General features: G+C 39.1%; 1 protein-coding gene across 1 annotated transcript in view; it reads right to left on the bottom strand.

Annotated features, from left to right (window-relative positions):
* Positions 1 to 19,013, bottom strand: part of LOC110502713 (CUB and sushi domain-containing protein 1) — a 510,046-nt gene that overhangs the window by 220,300 nt on the left and 270,733 nt on the right. The window contains exons 4-5 of the mRNA XM_021580963.2: positions 4,796 to 4,990; positions 3,068 to 3,275 (exon numbers count right to left, since the gene is read on the bottom strand). Of these exons, the coding sequence (XP_021436638.2) occupies positions 3,068 to 3,275; positions 4,796 to 4,990 (403 nt within the window). The remainder of the gene's footprint in view (positions 1 to 3,067; positions 3,276 to 4,795; positions 4,991 to 19,013) is intronic.

The raw sequence follows: 19,013 nt of genomic DNA, 5'->3' as shown, positions 1-19,013 counted from the left end.
GTCAGGCACCTGTCTGCCAAGATCATGTGGTGGAAAATGCTGAGGAAAGCCTTTTAGGGAACTTCCTAAGAGGAGGATATGTAAACAGGAATTTGTTCACCTGTCAGTTGTCAATCTTGTTCAACATTCATTCATGTCTGTCTGTATATCAATTACCACCTCTTGTGTCAACAACGTACCAGTGACGAAGATCTAATATTCTATAATCTTATCAATTTGTCTGAGGTTATTTAATTCAGACAGAAGCATCCAAAGACGATCCAACTGGAATAAATGCTTGGCGGTAAGGATGACAGCAGTGGTGCAGTCTACAGGCGATACGGAAATCACTTATTACTGTTATCTACAAAGCGCATTGATGTGAATCACACTGATGCTCTCACATTTAGCTATTTGCGCCTTACGGATTGTGGTTGTTGTGGATGGCTGTTCAAAAATCTAAATCTGTATTTGAACCCAATAATGGTTGAATTCAAGAAGTTTAAGCTTCCAATCAATCATTGTTTTTGAAACCAGTGGACAGCCAGTGAAAAATGCACTCTTGCAACAGCTGCACAGTGCGGATCCCAGCCTATTGTCACGATCGTTATAATGAGTGGACCAAGATGCAGCGTGGTATGGTTCCATCCTCTTAATTTTGAAGTGAAACTCAAAGAAAACAATAAATGCAAACCGAAAGGCGCCGCTGCTATAGTGCTCACAGGCAACTATACATGGTCAAGATCCCACAAAGCACAATGGGAAAATGGCTGCCTAAATATGATCCCCAATCAGAGACAACGATAAACAGCTGCCTTTGATTAGGAACCATACCAGGCCAACATATACATATACATATATATATATACATATATATACACATATATATATATATATATACATATATATACATATATATATATATATATATATTCACCTAGATAACCCACCCTTAGTCACACCCCGACCTAACCAACATAGAGAATAAAAAGCTCTCTATGGTCAGGGCGTGACAGCTATAGAATAAAAGTGGGGCTTTAATTGCTCAATATAATTCATGCTGATAGTTGTTTTTAATCCATAAGCCTAATGGACACATGGTCAAACTCGCACACTTGAACTCGCACACTTAAATTGGCAATCTGTAGTTTCTACATCCATTTGTGGACTTGTAAATTAAATATCTCCATTGATTCTTGAAGAATGTAACTTAGAAATGTCTCATGAGCTTAGTTCAACTGTCACACTCCATAAGAACCCAAAATATAAGCTTGTTTTTCTCCAATGTTTGTAAACATTGTAAATGTAAACAAAACCTGTATAGCCTCATAACATGGTTAAAACTATAATGTTGATATCATTGATGGTCAGTCCTTGCATCCATAGCTCTGTCTATTAATCTGAGAGTGGTTGCATTTCTCCAGGCCCATCCCTCAGCTTTTTACCAAAACAGAGGCGGGGTGTCATTTTGTTATTTTTTATCTGTGGATTTGCATTTTAAATGGATTCATATTATCAAGATATAAAAGTGTCACCAACAAAAAGTTCAACAACAGGCCTATAGCAAATGCAGCATATGGCATTCATTTTTCACATGTAAATAGCACTTTCAGTAGTGCTCAAATGAGCGCAGCATATATTTTTCAACTCGAATCAATGAGCCCAATCAGTCCTCCATGACAGCAAAATCATAAACAACAGAATAGGGCTGGCTAATAAGTCATTCGTTTTGGGGTTATGCTCAGGTAAAACAATTTGACTAATCTCTAAGTCCTATTCTTGAAGATCAAGGGGTATAACATTTACTGGAATGACTGGAATTCTGATAGACTGGTTTTTAATGTAAAGATACAAATTAATCGTATTATTTATTATATGTAGTAGAAAGCGATGGGTTAGAAGAAGCCTACATAACCAACACATAAAGTAAAATTTAACATCCATATATGGCCAGCTATGTAAACTTTAACATTGATGTATCCTGCAATAGATGGGGTTCAATTGGTAAAAGGTTTGTCTTCTTCTAATGCCTCTTAATGGGAAAGTAATCAAAAAGTAACTGAATATAATCAGATTACATTGCTGAGTTTGGGTAATCCAAAAATTGCATGACTGATTACAATTTTGGACAGGTAACTAGCAACTAACAGATTACATTTAGAAAGTAACCTACCCAACCCTGCTCCCTAACAGAAATGGAAGCCTCTTCAACAGTCTCCACAGTCTTCACATGCTGTGTATGTGTTTAAATACAGATATGTCATCCCATTCTGCTCAGAACACACACTATAGCTCTCTGCATTGAAGTGGCATTCCTGTTACAACTTCTAACAATGGTGAGTGGAGGAGTCAAGCGCAGAGAGCAGGTAATTCAGTAGGTGGATATTTTATTCCATAGACTGTGGAACCACGACAGCATGAAACAACCCGTCCCAAAATACAACGGACTAAAACTGTCCGGAAAAATACTGATAACACTCATACACTAGAATATAGAAAACAAGCCCGCACAAATACCCAGCGGGCCTAGTGCCCTTAAATAGCCTACAAACAAACACTAACTCAAAACAGGTGTACCCAATTAAACCCAATAAACAGAAACAAACGGAAAGGGAATCGATGGCAGCTAATAGGCCGGCCACGACGACCGCCGAGCACCGCCCGAACAGGAAGAGGCACCATCTTCGGCGAGATTCGTGACAATTCCACTGACAACACGTCGTAAATATTATTTTGTCAAGGAATTGTCAAATGGACCGGTCCTCAAAGTGTCAGGTTTCAAGTCCTGAAATGTCTCATGTCATACCTTAGCTGTTGACAGGACAAAATTAAGCAGTGTTGTGAGGTCCTGTAAAACTTTGACTCATCTTTATATTCTCTCAGTTGAAAATATAGGTATATTATTGACATACAGGGATCAAACGTATAACACAATAGTACTTTAACTTATAGCTTTCATATATGAGTGAATCACCATCATGTCCCTCAATGACTTTTCGAGCAATTAGCAGATAATTGATGCCATGACAGTTGCTACCATTAGAATACAAGAGGTGCTATAATTATATTGCGGTTGTTAATTACTTACCATATTGATGGCGCCTCAGTCCCACTTATCTCCAGAAAGTCGTATCTGTCTTCCAGCTGGAAATCACTAAAGACCAGGGCGATGGTGTCACCTGGTTCAGCCAGAATACTCCATGTGCAGTCTGCATTATTCTCATACTCTGAAGGGAAATGTGAACTTGATATCGTCCCTGTTGTTCCCCTCAATGTCCCACCGCAAGCTCCTTCGGCTAAAGGAAGAAAATAAGTAAGACAAAATTGCATTACTGACTGGGTCACAACTTGCTCTTAGAAAATAAATCCGTCTCGACTGAGTCCTGACTCTTTCAATTGTTACAGCTCCTACTGAGTGGATGAATATTCACTTGTGGGAGAGCTATGCTAAGATTGGCATTGGTCCTGAGACAAGATTGGCAAATGTGTAAAATAAATGTTGCTTGTCGTTGCAGGTTGCACGTTTAACAACAAAAACAGTGACAATTGGAAGCTATGGCCTTGTGACCTTTCAAAGACCTCTAAAACCTACAATTTGATACTTCAGGTTCCAGGATCTAGGACAATCCAGGATCACTACATCTTAATGATGCACTAGGTCAACACAAATAAATGACGACCCAGGATCAATACTGCTTAATAGTGATCCAGTAAGAACACAGATAAATGATGATCCAGGATCAACACAAATAAATGACAATCCAGGATCAACATTGCTAAATGACGATCCAGGATCAACACACCTAAATGACGATCCAGGATCAACACAGCTAAATGATGATCCAGGATCAACACAACTAAATAACGATCCAGGATCAACACAACTAAATAACGATCCAGGATCAACACAGCTAAATGATGATCCAGGATCAACACAGCTAAATGATGATCCAGGATCAACACAACTAAATGACGATCCAGGATCAACACCGCTAAATGACGATACAGGATCAACACAACCAAATGATGATCCAGGATCAACAGCTAAATGATGATGCAGGATCAACACAACTAAATGATGATCCAGGATCAAATCAAACTTTATTTGTCACATGCGCCATGTACAACATGTGTAGACCTTACCGTGAAATGCTTACTTACAAGCCCTTAACCAACAATCCAGTTCAAGAAAGAGTTAAGAAAATATTTACCAAATAAACTAAAGTAAAAAATTATTAAAAGTAACACAATAAAATAACAATAAAGAGGCTATATACAGGGGGTACCGGTATCGACTCAATGTGCAGGGGTACAGGTTAGACGAGGTAATTTGTACATGTAGGTAGGGATGAAGTGATAGATAATAAACAGTGAGTGGGGGGGGGGGGGGGGGGTCAATATAAATAATCTGGTGGCCATTTGATTAATTGTTCAGCAGTCTTATGGCTTGGGGGTAGAAGCTGTTAAGGAGCCTTTTGGTCCTAGACTTGACGCGCCGGTACCGCTTGCAGTGCGGTAGCAGAGAAAACAGTCTATAACTTGGGTGACTGGAGTCTTTGAGCATTTTTGGGGATTTCCTCTGTCACCGCCTAGTATATAGGTCCTGGATGGCAGGAAGCTTGGCCCCAGTGATGTACTGGGTCGTACGCACTACCCTCTGTAGTGCCTTACGGTCAGATGCCGAGCAGTTACCATACCAGGCGGTGATGCAACCGGTCAGGATGCTATTCGATGGTGCAGCTGTAGAACCCTGGGACTAATATGTAAATATTGATATTCTTGCCCTCCACTACAAACTTAAAATGTAGTGTCTTACCTCGACAAAATGGTGCTGGAAAGTCCCATGATGCTCCAGTACCTGGACTCACAATACAAGTGAGTACAGCATGTCCCTCCAGTATATATCCCATGAGACAACTGTAACGGATCTTGTCTCCCATGTTGTACCTTGTTCCATGAATTATTCCTTTTGGTATCAACCCTGGATTTCCACATGTGTGACTTGGTAGCACTGAAAAACAAACCATATAGATTAATAAGGTCAATTCATTTCCATGGCAGGCCCAAGTGCTATTCTATTGTCATGAGTCTAGCACCAAGATCATTTCAGGTCCTCATCGCCCACAGGGCCCCTCTGTTCTCAGTCAGAACAGAGGAGTCACATCCATCTTCACAAAGAACATTTGTACACAACTCCTTTCTCATCAGGTTGAAATAAACATATTTTATTCAGCATCGCCTTTCCACGTGTATTAACATTTTAGAAAGGTAGTTCAATTATTGTTTCTATGGTTAAATGTACTTTTGCCATTTTAATTACACAAATAGGTTAATTAATAGAATAAATATTTAAACATGCATAACTAAAACATCATCCTTTGTTAATTTTGAAATATTTTAAACAAAACATTGCCTGTCTTATCAAATGAAATGTATCTACTTTGGCACTGCCCAACAGATACCAGAAATAAGATAGTTTTTCTGATCTTTAAAACACATTCCAAAACCTTAACTTCCAGGGTTCATGTCAAAGAGCATTGTTACATCCTGTAAACTCCTAACTAACTGTGTCAAAAGATTCACTAGTGTGAATTATATCTGTGACATTTGGGGGTCTCTATTTTTTTCAAGGGACCTCCTATGTGTTTTTATGGGCCTAATAGTAAAGATGTAATTTAACATCACTTTTATATTACCTTTTAATTTGACATGAACACAACCAGCCTAGGGAGCATCTACATCACAAAATAAGGGGGATGCAATTTTATGATGCAATTCCTGTTAGAATTCTGATGCTTTATGGCGCAAAAATGTACGTACACTACATGACTACAAGTATGTGGACACCTGCCCGTCGAACATCTCATGCCAAAATCATGGGCATTAATATGGAGTTGAAGCTATACCAGCCTCCACTCTTCTGGTAAGGCTTCCACTAGATGTTGGAACATTGCTGCGGGGACTTGCTTCCATTTAGATACAAGAGCATTAGTGAGGTTGGGCACTGATGTGGGGAAATTAGGCCTGGCTCGCAGTCGGTGTTCTAATTCATCCCAAAGGTGATAGATGGGGTTGAGGTCAGGGCTCTGTGCAGGCCAGTCAAGTTCTTCCACACCGATCTCGACAAATCATTTCTGTATGGACCTGTCATGCTGAAACAGGAACAGGCCTTCCGCAAACTGTTGCCACAAAGTTGGAAGCACAGAATCATCTAGAATTTCATTGTATGCTGTAGCATTAATATGTCCTTTCACTGGAACTAATGGGTCTAACCAGAATCATGAAGAACATCCCCAGACCAATATTCATTCTCCACCAAACTTTACAGTTGGCACTATGCATTCGGGTAGGTAGCATTCTCCTGGCGCCCTCCAAACCCAGATTTGTCCATCGGACTGCCAGATGGTGAAGCTTGATTCATCACTCCAGAGAACGCGATTCCACATCTCCAGAGTCCAATGGTGGCGAGCTTTAAACCACCCCAGCCAACGCCTGGCATTGCGCATGGTGAGCTTAGGCTTGTGTGCGGCTGCTCGGCCATGGAAAACCATTTCATGCTGCTCCCAACGAACAGTTATTGTGCTGACGTTGCTTCCATGCACAGTTTGGAACTCGGTAGTGAGTCTTGCAACCGAGGACAGACTATTTTTATGCGCTACCGCTTCAGCACTCGGTGGACTTATGTGGGTGACCACTTCGTGGCTGAGCCGTTATTGCTCCTAGACGTTTCCACTTCACAATAGCAGCACTTACAGTTGACCTTTGCAGATCTAGCAGGGCAAACATTTTACGAACTGACTTGCTGGAAAGGTGGCACCCTATGATGGTGCCCCATTGAAAGTCACTGAGCTCTTCAGTAAGGCCATTTTATTGCTAATGTTTGTCTATTTTACTTATTTATTTACTTTATTTTACCTTTATTTAACTAGGCAAGTCATTTAAGAACAAATTGTTATTTTTAATGACGGCCTAGGAACAGTGGGTTAACTGGGGTGGCAGGGTAGCCTAGTGGTTAGAGTGTTGGACTAGTAACAGTTCAAATCCCTGAGCTGACAAGGTACAAATCTGTTGTTCTACCCCTGAACAGTTGCAAGTTCAAATCCCTGAGCTGACAAGGTACAAATCTGTTGTTCTACCCCTGAACAGGCAGTTAACCCACTGTTCCTAGGCCGTCATTGAAAATTAGAATTTGTTCTTAACTGACTTGCCTAGTTAAATAAAGGTAAAATAAAAAAAACAGCCTTGTTCAGGGGCAGAATGATTGCTTTCTACCTAGATTTTATATACCTGTCAGGAACGGGTGTGGCTAAAATAGTCGAATGCACTGATTTGAAGGGCTGTCCACATACTTTTCTATATATATTGTATATAATACAGTATAGTCACTATTCACAATTTCACAACTGTGGGGAAAAACACGGAATTCTCATAGATCGCAATGCAAAGAAAAGCCTCCATTTATGTTACTTAGGAGAACATTTCGCACTACTTTTGGATTATAATTGGATCGTAAGGATCGTATGAATGTCCTGCTTAATAATATAATATTTGTGTAATTGTCGCCAATCAACTGCATTATACTTAAAAAACATTCAACATCAACCAGTAAAATGCTCTTTGGCTAGCTTTGCTACCAGCCTATGTTAATGAGAGTTAGCATTCTAGCTAACAACTACTGTATCCAAAAACGAATCTTAGTGATTGTTCAAGCAATAACCCAAACAACATTGTAAGCCTAACCCCAAAAAGTGTTTATGTTTAGAACTAATAACTAGAAGGCTATGTTGAATTGGCACAGATGGCTTTCTGCAGTTGTTTTCCCCCAGGGTGGGCGTGGTTTAGGGGACGTGAACAGCGACTATATATATAGTATACTATATATCTATATATCTTACTATATATCAGCTTAATCTCAAAGCTAGGTGGACTGTGCTTCAAGTTTACAAGATGTTTCATTTTTCCCTCATTTCATGTAAGGCACCAATAAAACTGTCATGGATATTCCGGCTAAATTGAAATACATGTTAACTTTAACTAGGCAAGTCAGTTAAGAACAAATTCTTACTTACAATGATGGCGTAGGAACAGTGGGTTAACTGACTTGTTCAGGGGTAGAACAACAGATATTTACTTTGTCAGCTCAGGGATTTGATCAAGCAACCTTTCAGTTACTTGCCCAACGCTCTACCCACTAGGCTACCTGCCACCCCCATGTAACTCAATATAAATAAATAACTGCATGCCCCGAATGCAAATGCTGCCTCCTTAGTGTTGTGTTCTGTGGACCTTTGAAATAACTACCTCTGTGCTGATTAGACCTTGAATGAGCTTCATGTCTTATTGCAGTTCCTTTTTCCGAACTGGAAATAAAATCAATAGTGAAAGCCTGATACAAGCATCTATATTCAGACTGAGTCCTCCCCCTGCCCCCTGACTCCCGCCCCCTTTCCCTTATGGATCAGACCGTCTCTGTCACACCGCTACCCCAGTGGATAAGACTGACTGAATCATCTCAGTTAGGAACTGACATGGATCTGGAGGTGTAGGAAATCACCACTGTGGGGGGCAGGAACTGGAGAGGAGGATATTGCGGTGTCCAGCAATTGAGGACAGGTCTATTAATCAAAGGGCACCTGAAGGGCCTCTGCATAGAGCAAGACATTCTACAAATAAATATAATATAAGAATGGAAACCTCACAGAGTATTACAGTGCATTCTGAAAGTTTTCAGACACCTTCGAAATGTTCCACATTTTGTTAGGCTTATTGTAAAATGGATTAACTTATTTTTTCCCCTCATCAATCTACACACAATACCCCATAATGACAAAGCAAAAACTGGTTTATAGAATGTTTTGCAAATGTATTAAAAATAAAAAACTGAAATATCACATTTACATACTGTAAGTATTCAGACCCTTTACTCAGTACTTTGTTGAAGCACCTTTGGCAGTGATTACAGCCTCGAATCTTCTTGGGTATGATGCTACAAGCTTGGTACACCTGTATTTGGGGAGTTTCTCACATTCTTCTCTGCAAATCCACTCAAGCTCTGTCAGGTTGGATGGGGAGTGTTGCTGCACAGCTATTTTCAGGTCTCTCCAGAGATGTTAGATCGGCTTTAAGTCCGGGCTCTGGCTGGGCCACTCAAGGACATTCAGATATTTCCCTAATTTCATGTGCGTTGTCTTGGCTGTGCGTTGTCTTGGCTGTGTGCTTAGGATAGTTGTCCTGTTGGAAGGTGAACCTTTGCCCCAGTCTGAGGTCCTGAGCACTCTGGAGCAGGTTTTCATATAAAGGAACTCTCTGTACTTTGCTCCGCTCATCTTGCCCTCAATCCTGACTAGTCTCCCAGTCCCTGCCGCTGAAAAACATCCCCACAGCATGATGATGCCACCACCATACTTCACCGTAGGGATGGTGCCAGGTTTCCTCCAGACGTGACACTTGGCATTCAGTTCAAAGAGTTCAATCTTAGTTTCATCAGAACAAAATTCTTTCTCATTTTTATTTTTTGTTTTACCATTATTTATACAGGTTTTTCTCATTGAGATAACATCTCTTTTTCAAGAGAGACCTGGTCCAATAGCAGCAGGGGGAACAAGGTTTCAGACAAAACTATTTACATACACTAACACAACATTAAACAAAACTATAGACACATATACAGTACAACAATTACATAATATGTTAAAAAAACAAATGTCTTGACTAAAAAAACAGCTGTACAAAAGACAATTACACACTTCTATGATATTTACATCGATCAAATGTTTAAATTCCACCAACGAGACTAGATCATCAAATGTTTAAATGTTCAGGAGAGAATTCCAGGACCACAAAGCTGATTAACTGAAACTATTTCTACCATGACCTGTTCTAATTCTTGGTACTGTTAAAAGCAAATGAGAATGGGACCGTAATTGATATTTATTTACCGACCTGATTAAAAAATAACAGAGATAAAATGGCATTTTACCCAGTATGGCCTTATAAATCAGTGTATGCCAGTGTTTAAGCCTGCGCAAGGTTAATGATGACCAGCCAACAGTGCTGTAGAGATCACAATGATGTGTTCAACGTTTTTGATTTGTAATGATGGTCTGAGAGTCCTTTAGGTGCCTTTTGGCAAACTCCAAGCGGGCTGTCATGTGCCTTTTACTGAGGAGTGGCTTCCGTCTGGCCACTCTACCATAAAGGCCTGATTGGTGGAGTGCTGCAGAGATTGTTGTCCTTCTGGAAGGTTCTCCCATCTCCACAGAGGAACTCTGGACCTCTGTCAGAGGGACCATTGGGTTCTTGGTCACCTTCCTGACCAAGGCCCTTCTCCCCCGATTGCTCATTTTGACCAGGCAGCCAGCTCAAGTAAGAGTCTTGGTGGTTCCAAACTGCTTCCATTTAAGAATGATGGAAGCGACTGTCTTCTTGGGGACCTTCAATGCTGCAGAAAGTTTTTGGTACCTTTCTGTGCCTCAACACAATTCTGTCTCAGAGCTCTACAGACAATTCTTTCGACCTCATGGTTTGGTTTTCGCTCTGACATGCACTGTCAACTGTGGGACCTTATATAGACAAATCATGCAAATCAATTTAATTTACCACAGGTGGACTCCAATCAAGTTGTAGAAACATCTCAAGGATGATCAATGGAAACAGGATGCACCTGAGCTCAATTTAAATTATCATAGCAAAGGGTCTGAATACTGATATACAGTTTTTTATGTTTTATAAATTTGCAAACATTTCTAAAAACCTGTTTCCGCTTTGTCATTATGAGGCATTGTGTGTAGATTGATGAGGAAAATTTTTTATTGAATCCGTTTTAGAATAAGGCTGTGACATAACAAAATGTGGAAAAGGGGAAGGGGTCTGAATACTTTCCGAATGCATTTTCCTACTGTCCCGCCTTAGACAAAACAAGCATAAGTACCTACAGAAAACTAATGTTAATCTAAACAAGTCACATAATGTACGTAATGAAGAGAAGTCTCCAAGCCTGCACATTCAGCATAACCTTCATCTCCCCAAATGTGTAAAATGACCAGTATTGGTTCAGATCTAGATGACATGTCTTTTTAAAAAGCCTTTGGAATGCAACAGTTTTGCGGTTACCTACATAACTTATTCAATCCCGTGGATGGATTCGCTATTTGGGATTTTGAAATAAATGCTGTAACTTGTATTGTGAGTAATATAGACTCTTTTTAATCCAGCCCTCAGCCTTCTTCATGAATCAAGGGATTACTACAAACACAGGATTGTAATGGCTACATAAGCCAAGATGCAGTAGTTGAAAGACAATGTGAAGATTTTGAGACACTCCAGATGTTCATACTAAATAGTTGTTACAGTATCTAATATCTGCAATTCTACATTCAAGAGACACAGACAGAAAGAATATAGATCACATAAATGTACAATGTGACAATGTTGCTGGAATTTCCCTTCTATGATGCTGCACAAAACAGAAGTGGTATATAGGGCAAAGACACTGGAAGAAGAAGTCCGACAGACAGAAAATGACACCCATTGTCTTAAATCATGAGCAACAGCCTTTGATGTTACCATATGTATGGTGTTAATTAAGGACAATGGCACGTCTCCCCAATACGACAGGGATTTTCTGAAGGAATGACTCACTTTCCTTTCCTACCCATGCCAAATTTACAGAGACTGATATTTCACGTGAGACATCCTTAATGTAGAAATCAATGGAGGCCTTTCTGTCTAAATAAATGGTTCGTTTCTTTCAATTCTGTCACAGCTGAGGGGCATTTATTATGCAGTGTTGTGCACTTTGCATGCACTTTTTGAGACTGTTTTTTATGTCTTACTCTGACACTTTTCTTTCTCTGTCATTAAGTTTTTATTAGCAGTCTCCATATAGCATCTTTTTTCAGATAAAAAAGGTTGATTAATTCATGTGTTCTGGCAGCATAGTGATTGCATAATGAACCTTTTCGATTTTATTTTTAAATAATTGTTTGTCAGTTTAATCATCTAATGACAAGACAAGACCATTAAACATCACATGTGAAGATCTGTTTGTTTTCAAGGGTGAAGAATAAACCCTTTTAAATTCCAATATACATGCACTTCCTCATTACTGGGCGCTCAATGAGAAACACAAGTTGGTTTTCAAGTAGGCCTAGATTTCAATGATTACCTATAATGTGAAAATGATGGGCATCCATTAAGATCTCTAAGCCTCCACAACAAATTGACACGTTTTAACGACATCTGAAATGACAGAAAATACACTGTCAACAGACTGCATCTGCTTCCCCCGCTGCCTGCCCAAACTGATTGCATCACTAGCCAGCTAAATGTAACATCCCCTGCAGTTTGTGTTGGTTCAGAGAAGAGGGCTGCTCTAGAACTGCTCACTGTTGGAGATGTGATGAGAAGCTACCTTGCAGTCCCTCACATTCACTATCAATGTGTATATGTTGGCATTCATGAAAACATTCCCATTTTAAAATGTATGTAACTAATGGTCATTCAGCCAAATATCACATAAAATACAGAATGGAACAACTCTTTTATGTGACAGTACTATGGCTGGATCCATTGTGGTCCCCATACACTTTGTGGCCCTATGGAGGTTTCATCCAGACACAAAATATCAATCCACATTGAATGGGGAATGACATATGTAAATGTGAGTGCAAGCTGTTAAATTAACATGCATTAAGTCGGAAGGGGGTGTAAGTCAATTTCCCACAGAACCTGTTGCTCGGGAGGCTGTTCATTCTTCCCTGGCGCATCAGCTCAGACGTTTGTGGCTAACTTCAGCATCTGTTTTGTCCCCATGTATCATTTGCCTTGTCCGAACAAATCCCATGGAGTGACTAGACTAGCAGTCATGGGTCTTGTCTTGTATTGTTTTGACTGCCCTGAGCAGATACATCACATTTCGTAACACTTTCTTAGTTGGGGAAATTGTTGAAATGCATGAAATATGCAATCCTTCCAAAATGCAATCTGGAGTTACATATTTTTAAGGAAGATTTGGCATACCCAGCTGTATTAAGAACAAATTTAGGGACATTTTGTGTCTAGCTGTACTCACAGCATGGTACAAATTGTGTTTGGTTACCAGCTGAAAAGACGGTCCTTGAAGAGCTTATGTATTTCATGCATATCTGTTGGAGAGGAAGATATCTGCATATAAAAATGAAAAATGTCTTCATGGGCACAAACATCAGTGTTGCTGCCACCAGCCTAAAGCCTCTTCAGTAGAATCGCATTTGTCTTTTGAATATCAGTGAGCTCTTGAGGAAGGGCTTATCGGACAAGTGGAACCATGCATTGCTACGCAACAGAGACCCCTAAAGAGGGCGTTTACTCTTAAACCATCAACAGATATTGATCCTTGCCTCTTCATACCACCCTCAGTAAAATTAAAGTGGGGAAAGAAAAATGTGTTCTGGCTTACGAGGGCTTTCTCTTTTATGGTCAACCCACACGTTTTTGAGAATGGCAGATGACGGTGTGCAGAGGGGTGGGCAGAATGATGCGTGAGTTGCTTGAGTTGCCTGACTGTGCTTGCATGGTAACATTGTAATTACTCAAGTGGCAAGTGGTAATACAGTCAACCTACTGCCTTGTGACTAATAATATGGCACTGAGTTAAGAGATTTCTTTATTGACATGCGTGGAACAAATTATATGATATTTTACTTGTTGTTTTTTTACAACGAACGGCCATTACATCGTTTGAAAAAAGCTAGTCTTAGCTATCCCAGGTTGTTACAATATCCCAAAACTCTACTTTTGTCTTTTGGACAAGAATTTGCTGAGTGTTGAAATTGTGATTGATTGAGTTTAGCCTCCAATTCCTAAACACATCCAAAACTATGATGCTCAATTGGCATGCATTCCTGCTGACAGTTAACTGATGGAGCTGTATTGCAGTATGCAGTACTCTACATTGAGACCAGAAAGAAAACTATTTTAACTGAATTCTAGCCAAACAGGACTGCCACAAAAGCAGCCAAAGCTATACTTTTCTCCATGTGATGGATATATTGTTTTAATTAACTTCAATTCACTTGATAATAATGAAAGATGGATGCTGTTTATTTTTGTTTTCCCTTTACATAGGTCAATCCATTAAATATAAAAATGTAAAATATCTAGCCCATGGCGATAAGACCACAAAGGCACATTTCTTCTGGGTATAAAAGTGCTGCTGTGAAAGCGACAAAATGCACAATGTGTGAAGAGTAGCACTTTCCCCAAAATACTGGAAACAATCATTAACATACTATATGTATAAATGTTGTTGATATCTGTCAAGTTACAAAGAGTATCAGGTTGTGCATACAGTAACTAACCCTCGTGTTCCAGTGACATTTCGTGACATATTGAGATTGTAACAATCTAACAAAAGTAGCAGGCCAATAACTTTAAGCATATGATGCATGTGTGGGATATCATTGTTTTCAGTTAATTATCACTGTAACTAATGCTCTGCTAGGTACATTATCCTTATATTAATGTTCTTCATAGCAAGTTTTATTGCATCAGTCCATGCTGCGAAAATAGCCATTCATATGGGAACGTCTAGACAAGGACTACCGATCAAGCATATTGATTTGATGGGGTAGTTTTTTCCTGTTTTGTTTGTGTAATTGTCAGTCTCTCTCTCCAAGTTTACTTCGAAAACTGACTTCCCAAATACTCTTGTCATGCGTTGTTTTTTCCTTGTGTGAAAGACGGTTTAAAATGGATTGCTTAACCCAGCTTTACATATAGAAAACACATTTTCAGACATGTTCAGACAGATCTTCAAAACACACCAGGTCAGTAAAACAATATGCAGATAAATTGTTAAGAATTTCCCTGTTTCCTTTACAATATACATTACAAAAACAAAAGCGACCTGGCCTCATTAACAGAAGACACCTCTCCAATCACATCTTACAGTCAATTTGTATATCAACATGAACAAATTCATCATAGGCACAATTGTAAAAAGGTTGACCATTATAACTCAATTAAGTTCAATTATATCCAGTCAAAATGAGTCAGTGATTGAATCCTAGGATGCACAAGACAAGTCTTGACCTTTATCAAATTACTCGCTGTTATGTGTGAACTTTGAAAGCTGTATCTCAATTAGAATCTTTCAAATCTTCAATACTGGTTCGAATTATGATTTGTTTTCAAGTACAGACTAAATGACACACCTAATAGGGTGTGCATACTGTGCTTATACTGTATATACACTCCCCTACGCATTTATTTGCAGAGGCATCGTGCCTCACTCAGATTTGTCCTGTTTAAAAACAAATAATAATAATACATTTATAAATTATTTGTAATACCACCTACAAATTTTGTGAAGTTGGCTTTCGCTAGCCCAGATAGGTTACCAATCTCCCAACCTCATAACTAGCTACCAAGTAGCCATTTCCGGCTGCAGTATTAAACAAGTTAGAGTAGCTAGCTTGTGTAACTATCTTAGCTGGCATGCCTGCTGGCAAGGTTGGTAGACTTTAGAAAAGCAAGCAATAACTAAATGTACTGAATAAGACTGATATTCCTTTCAATCTTTTACCAATATTTTAGCAGAGTATGGGGCTGTGGTGGTCATGACATTTTGTCAGACGGTTATTGTCATGCAAAAGACTGCCGGTCTCACGGTAATCACGGTACCATTAATTAACATAAACATATTTAGCATTTCCAGGTCTTCACGCTTACAATCCACTGACACACGCCCTTGGAACATCTACATTTAAGTCAATTTAATATACACCATCACAATAAATCCATTCTTTATTTTATGCAGGTCTAAAGAAACATTATGATATGCAGAGAATGTATTTCAGAAGAGCAGAATATGAGTTGGCCTACTGCATGCTATCTGGCTATGTGACATGCCATAGGCTGTAGGCCAGTTCATTTAGCAGACAACATATTCAAATAAATTAATTTACATTATATGATATTATAGTATGAAGAATATAATTGAACTTAGCTGAATAAAATAGAAAGTATATTTTTCCCATTCCGGAGCGAGTGCGCATACTATGTAGAGGGTAAAAGTGATAATTTGAAAGAGCTCCTATTTGCTAGATTTAAAGGTATTTGGCAACTTTATTTGTGAATGATACAAACCTTAAAATGTCTTAGAAATCAAAACACAAAACATTAGGAACACCTTCCTGATATTGAGTTGCACCCCCTTTGCCCTCAGAACACCTTCAATTCATTGGGGCATGGACTAATAGGTGTCAAGTTGGCTGGATGTCCTTTGGGTGGTGGACCGTTTTTAATACACATGGAAACAGTTGAGTGTGAAAAACCCGGCAGTGTTGCAGTTCTTGGCACACTCAAACCGTTGCTGGCACCTACTACCATACCCATTTCAAAGGCACTTACATATTTTGTCTTGCCCATTTACCCTCTGAATGGCACACATACACAACCCATGTCTAAATTGTCTCAAGGCTTAAAAATCCTTCTTTAAAACCTGTCTCCTCCCCTTCCTACACTGATTGAAGTGGATTTAACAGGTGTCATCAATAGGGGATCATAGCTTTCACCTGAAATCACCTGATCAATCTATGTCATGGAAAGAGCAGGTGTTCATAATGTTTTTACACTCAGTGTATATGGGCTGCATGATGCAACTTTAGGTTACTGATGATTTGAGAATGTTGCAAAAAAGGCTTGCGCTCTGTTCCTTGCCTCAGGCTTCACATGATGTTTTCTCATCAAGTGATCATATTTTCACTATTCTCAATTTAATCTTTACTACTATAAAACATTTGTTTTCATTTAGAATGGCCCATTAACAAATGGGCATGAAACAGGGGCAGGGGAAGAAAGATAAGTCATGCACTCAAATAGCCAATGGAGGACGCTTTCCTCCAGTTAGTTTTTGAATCATGCCAGTAGGCTACTCAGGCTACACATCAACCATTGTTTGAGGAGCATGCAGCCTCTCACTGCTCGGCGGGTGACATTCCGCCCAAACAATGTATGCTATGGGCTCTCCAGTCATGTTCCTGCAGCTATCCAGTACTTTGTTTGGGAAACCAAGTGAAATCTGTTCAGGAACATCTATAGTAACATTTTTTCACAATGAAACATGTTTCATTAAACTGTTGACAGTCCCTCTCTCTGCACACTCAAGAAAGGAATAAAGGAAAAGGGGGAGGAGATGGAAACGCACGGTGGTGAGATACTCTGTAGCTAAAGGTAATGTGTCAGCCTATTAATTATGAAGAAATGACCTATTACTAGTCTATTCAAAATCAAATTCATACAAATTCACTATAATTGTTAACTCTGTTAGCCGATATTCAGAAAAATACACAATATTTTTTACATATAATTAAGCTTAATGATTATGGCTCTAGATTGCAGGAAAAAGCCTATTTTTTCTATGTAAAAAATATTGTGTATTTTTCTGAATATCTAAGCATACCTGTTGAGCTGTCTGTATCCCCCTGACGAGTGGTTATTTAAAAAATAAACTATTATCATTCTCTGCAACTCTGCTAGGGCTGTTGCGGTAGACCTGCTAGTTATTTCTTGTCATAGAATCCAAAACCTTAATATGATGTTAAGTATTGACAAGTTTTGTAAGTTGGAAAGGCTAATCAAACTCCTAAAAGAGAAAAACGGAATCACTCGAAAATCAATTTTTATTGTATATGGAGCACCTGGTCCAGGCAATTCGACTAATCAAAAGAAATTACGCCAATATCAAAGCAGAGTGAAGGAAAAGCAGCCAACAAGTGCTCAGCATATGTGGTAACTCTTTCAAGACTGCTGAAGAGTCTAAAATATAAAATATATTTGTTTCACACTTTTTTGGTTACTACATGATTCCATATGTGTTATTTCATAGTTGTGATGTCTTCACTATTATTCTACAATGTAGAAAATAGTACAAATAAAGAAAAACCCTATAATGAGTAGGTGAGTCCAAACTTTTGACTGGTATTGTATATAATTGGTCCCCCAAAAATGCAATCATGATAAATAATTTATAATGTATTGTGTCATTGTGGAGTCACTTTCATTGTAAATTAAGCTTAAATCATAGTCCACAGACACTGTGACGTGATAGTTTGGCGTCCCATTGTGACATGGGGCGGCAGGTAGCCTACTGGTTGGAGCATTGGGCCAGTAGCCGAATGGTTGCTAGATCGAATCCCGAGCTGACAAGGTGAAAATCTGTCATTCTGCCCCTGAACAAGGCAGTTAACCCACTGTTCCTAGGCCTTCAATGTAAATAAGATTTTTTCTTAACTGACTTGCCTAGTTAAATCAATAAATATCTATGCGGCTCTAACACCACCATCTGCAGGAGCCTGAATGCACACCTCCCAACAATTCCCAACCAACGCAACTCTGGTGTGCATCTTGTATTCATTTGAATGTGTTGGCAGTTGGAGAAAATGTTTGAGCTCCGCTGAGAATTCGAGAAGTATGAAAGCCAACAGTCCAATATTCTAGAACACTGCTGTGTGTACGCATACACGTTGTGGACGATGATAAACCCTTTAGAATATAATATGTTTCTGAATACTTCTACATTAATGTGGATACAACCATTGTTAAATGGCTGTAATATTACAGCATTTGGGGCCCCGGGGAATATTTTGTCATGAGGCTAAGAGAAAATGTTGCAGGTTTACAGCTAATTTCCTGCGATTTTACATGTTTTGCTATGAGGCTGAGAGACATTTGTGTTGTGTTAAAGCTAATTTCCTGGGGGGGGGGGGGGGGTGATATGTGAACCAAACATAAACTTTGAACTGAATATAAGTATATAATATAAGACTCAATATAAGTGAATTTGTCCAAATACTTAGATACAGATACATAAAGTACATTAACTCTAAACGGTCAAACAGATATGTATGAAAATAGCCTAAAATAAAATATTATATTCTGTACTGTCGCTTCATATAAAACATTTCATCTCAAATCCAAAATGCTGGAGTATAGAGACAAAATAAATTCTCTAGCTTCACTGTCCAAATACATTTTGCTGCCTTAAAATTATA

Source organism: Oncorhynchus mykiss, chromosome 23 (assembly GCF_013265735.2).
Source record: "Oncorhynchus mykiss isolate Arlee chromosome 23, USDA_OmykA_1.1, whole genome shotgun sequence".
NCBI classification, from domain to species: Eukaryota; Metazoa; Chordata; class Actinopteri; order Salmoniformes; family Salmonidae; genus Oncorhynchus; species Oncorhynchus mykiss.
Note: the sequence above shows the minus strand (reverse complement) of the source record. Positions and strands in the feature narration are given on the sequence as shown.